The 3,513-nt window shown below is 41.6% G+C and overlaps 1 protein-coding gene across 1 annotated transcript; it reads right to left on the bottom strand.

Moving 5' to 3' along the window:
* Positions 1–1,941: 1,941 nt before the first annotated feature.
* LOC145819452 (uncharacterized) lies at positions 1,942–3,249 on the bottom strand. The gene is made up of 3 exons (XM_082913448.1): positions 3,033–3,249; positions 2,416–2,567; positions 1,942–2,301 (listed from the first exon to the last, which is right to left on the bottom strand). The coding sequence occupies exons 1-3, from the start codon at positions 3,247–3,249 to the stop codon at positions 1,942–1,944; spliced, it is 729 nt and encodes a 242-aa protein (XP_082769574.1).
* Positions 3,250–3,513: the final 264 nt, after the last annotated feature.

The following is a 3,513-nucleotide window of genomic DNA, read 5'->3' as shown; positions in this document are numbered from 1 at the left end:
GAAGGCCTTGGATAGCAAAGAGGCTGAGATCAAGGCGGCTAATGAAAAGGCCTACGCCGAAGGTCAAGCCAACGTCCGTGACGCCTACAAAGCCCAGGTCAACCAAGCCTACAACCGGGGTTATCACCTCGGCTGGACTGTAGCCCTAAAAAAACTGTCCGTCCCTACGGACTCTTATCTCCGAGATATCAACCAACTTTAATTGCCATTCCCACCAGCTCCCAAAGGATCGGATGAGGAGGAGGACGCCGATGCTGAAGATCATGGAGAAGAAAAGGCTGCTACTGGGGCCAAGTCCCCCACTTTGAATAAGTAAGTCCTGGACTTGACTTAGGATGAAGAAGAGAATAAGGCCCCCCAAAGTACTATTGTTGAAAAGACGACATCAGAGGCTGAGATCACTTTTGCCGATAAGAGTCTGGACTCGACCCTTCTTGAAATTAAAATCGAGATAGCGGCTGAGAATGAGGAAACTTTGCCAACCGAGGCTGACACAACGCCAACAGCCGAGGTTGAGCAATCCGTCTCTGATGCCAATGCTTAGGATCTTCTTCTTTTACTTGTAGTTTTGTTCATTTCGTTTTTGTTGGCCCGAAGTGCCATTTTTGTAACTGAACAAGTAATCTTTTATTCCAGGTCGAAGTGCCTTGTTTGTCTGACATTGAAACAAGTTTCCTTTAAGTGAATGCATGCCTTCCTTTCTTTCTAAGTGTTTGGATGTTTTGCTTCATGTATGCTTACTGCTTTCCTTCTATGCTGTGCATATTTCCACACTTAGAATATTTTTGCATTTCTTCAAAGTACACCTTAACTGTGTAATCACTTCGGGGTAGAGTACCTCGGATATAAACCTTGTTTGTTTGTGTAGGCCAACTATTGGAATACCTTGGCTAACACTTAAAAGTATTTCGAAATATTTTTACAAGTGTTGTTTCTTAAACTTATTCAGTCAAGTATTGTTTCTTTACTTCCACTTGTTGTCTTCTATCAAGACTTCACCCTTTCAACCTTTCCAAGCTTGACAACTTGGTTGGTCACCTTGGGTAATATGTACCTCGAATACATCTTTCATCATTACCTCGGCTAATTTCAACTTGTATATTGTTCTGAAATTTTAACAAGTGTCAAGGCCATTCTAACTTGTAAATTTTCTAAAAATTTCAACAAGTCCCAAGCTCTCAAGTTTATTTATTATTCCTGTTTCCTGCCCCCTAATGTGAACCTAAGTTCTACTTAAGTTCACATTATGCGTTTATGGTCTTTCGTCGAAGTCAGATTCAAACAAAAACTAGCCGAGGTGTTCAACCTCGGTTTTTCTGTTAATCTAACTGAAATGAACTTAGTTACATTCTGAGTTTAATTCTGCAGACATGGCAAGTCTAGGTTAATTCAACTTAGTTCAACTCTATTATATGCAAGTATAATTCAACTTTGCCATATAATAAGTCTAAGTTATTCGTCATGTTTCATTTAGAAATATCGCCAACTTAGTTCAACTCTATTATATGCAAGTATAATTCAACTCTATCATATAATAAGTCTAAGTTATTCATCATGTTTCATTCGGAAACATCGCCAACTTAGTTCAACTCTATTATATGCAAGTATAATTCAACTCTGCCATATAATAAATCTAAGTTATTCGTTATGTTTTATTCGGAAACATCATCATAGGACTGGTCAGTTCTATCGCACAAATTTCAAATTCATAAAAATCATCATAGGACTGGTCAGTCTTGGCAACTCTTTGCCATCAATGTTTTCAAGCTAATATGCCCCATTACCAGTAACCAAGATGATTCTATAAGGCCCCTCCCAGTTTGGGCCAAGCTTGCCCTCCCTAGGATCCTTCTTGTTGCCGATAACTTTTCTCAGGACAAGGTTCCCAACTTTGAATTCTCTTGGGTTAACCTTCTTGTTGTAAGTCCTAGCAAGCTGCTACTAGTATGCCCCCAGCCGAATTGCTGCTCTCTCCCTTCTTTCTTCCAGTAGATCCAAATCTCGGGCTAAGAATGCCTCATTGGTCCCTTCTTCCACTCCCTGGATTCTGATTCTAGGGATGCCGACTTCCAATGGGATAACTGCTTCAATGCCATAAGCCATGTCAAAATGAGACTCCTTAATTGATATTCTCGGCATAGTCCAATATGCCCAGAGCGCATTGGGCAACTTTTCCACCCACTTCCTTTTTGCTATTTCTAGCATGTTCTTGATCCCATCCAAGATAGTTTTAGTAGATGCTTCTGTCTGACCATTGCTCTGAGAGAAACTTGGAGTGGAGTAGTAGTTCTTGATTTTGTACTTTGCACAAAAGCTTTTGATTAGCTAACTGTCAAACTGTGTACCATTGTCTGCTATTATTGCCCTTGGGATCTCAAACCTGGTGATGATGGTCTTCCATATGAAATTCTTCACATCAATATCTCGAATCTTCGCAAGGGGTTCAACTTCTACCCACTTCATGAAGTAGTCAGTTGCTACCAGCAGAAACTTCATTTTCCCAATTGCTTGGGGTAATTGTCTAACAAGATCCATGCCCCACTGGGCAAACGGCCAAGGGCTAGACACTGGGTTCAAATTTGATATTGGTTGGTGTATCAAAGGTGCAAACCATTAACACTTCTCACACTTTTTGACGTAGGCTTCAACATCCTTCTACATGTAGGGCCACTAGTACCCCTGAGTGATGGCCCTATGAGCAAGTGATCTGCCACCAGCATGGATTCCACAGGCTCTTTCATGAATCTCATACAGAAAGTCTTCAACCTAGGAGGGATGTACACATCTCAAAAGGGGTCCAGTGAAGGATCTCCTGCAGAGATGGCCATTTACTATTAGGTTGAACCTGACCGGCTTCAATCTGATCTTGTGTGCCTTTTTTTGGTCATCTGGCAGTTTGCCATCCCTAAGGAAAATCATTATTGCATCCATCTAACTTGGACCTATCTCCACACACAGTGCCTCATATTCTGTTATTAAAGGTTCCATACTTGGTCCTATCAAATAATCAATCATGATTGTCCTTGGCTCACCTGACTTTATTACACTAGCCAGGTTGGCCAAGGCGTCGGCGTGACTGTTGTCATCCCGACTAACTTGTTGTAGCTGGAAATCTAGGAACAAGGAAAGCAATCTGACAACCTCTTTCACATAGGCTATCATTCGTTCATCTTGGGCTGTGTACTCGCCTGTTGCCTGATTCACAATAAGCTGGGAGTCACTGAAGACTCTCACCTCATCAGCCTCCATTGTTACTGCCAACTTCAACCCTGCAATTAGTGCCTTATACTCTGTCTTATTGTTTGAGGCCTTAAATCCCAAACGAATAGACTGTTCTATCATTCACCCATCTGGCAATACTAACACTACTCCTGCATCCGCTCCTTGATGGTTTGAGCTTCCATTAACAAACAGGTGGAAAGAATTGCTGATGTAAATGTCGCAGGGCTTTGGTTTCTCTTCTTTCTTCTATTTTGCTAGGATGGGGTTCTTAGCCCCAGTTGAGTATTTTCC

The sequence above is a fragment of the Camellia sinensis genome, chromosome 2 (assembly GCF_055761805.1).
Source record: "Camellia sinensis isolate YWXY chromosome 2, ASM5576180v1, whole genome shotgun sequence".
NCBI classification, from domain to species: Eukaryota; Viridiplantae; Streptophyta; class Magnoliopsida; order Ericales; family Theaceae; genus Camellia; species Camellia sinensis.
The sequence above is the reverse complement of the archived record's forward strand: the minus strand, read 5'-3'. Positions and strand labels throughout refer to the sequence as shown.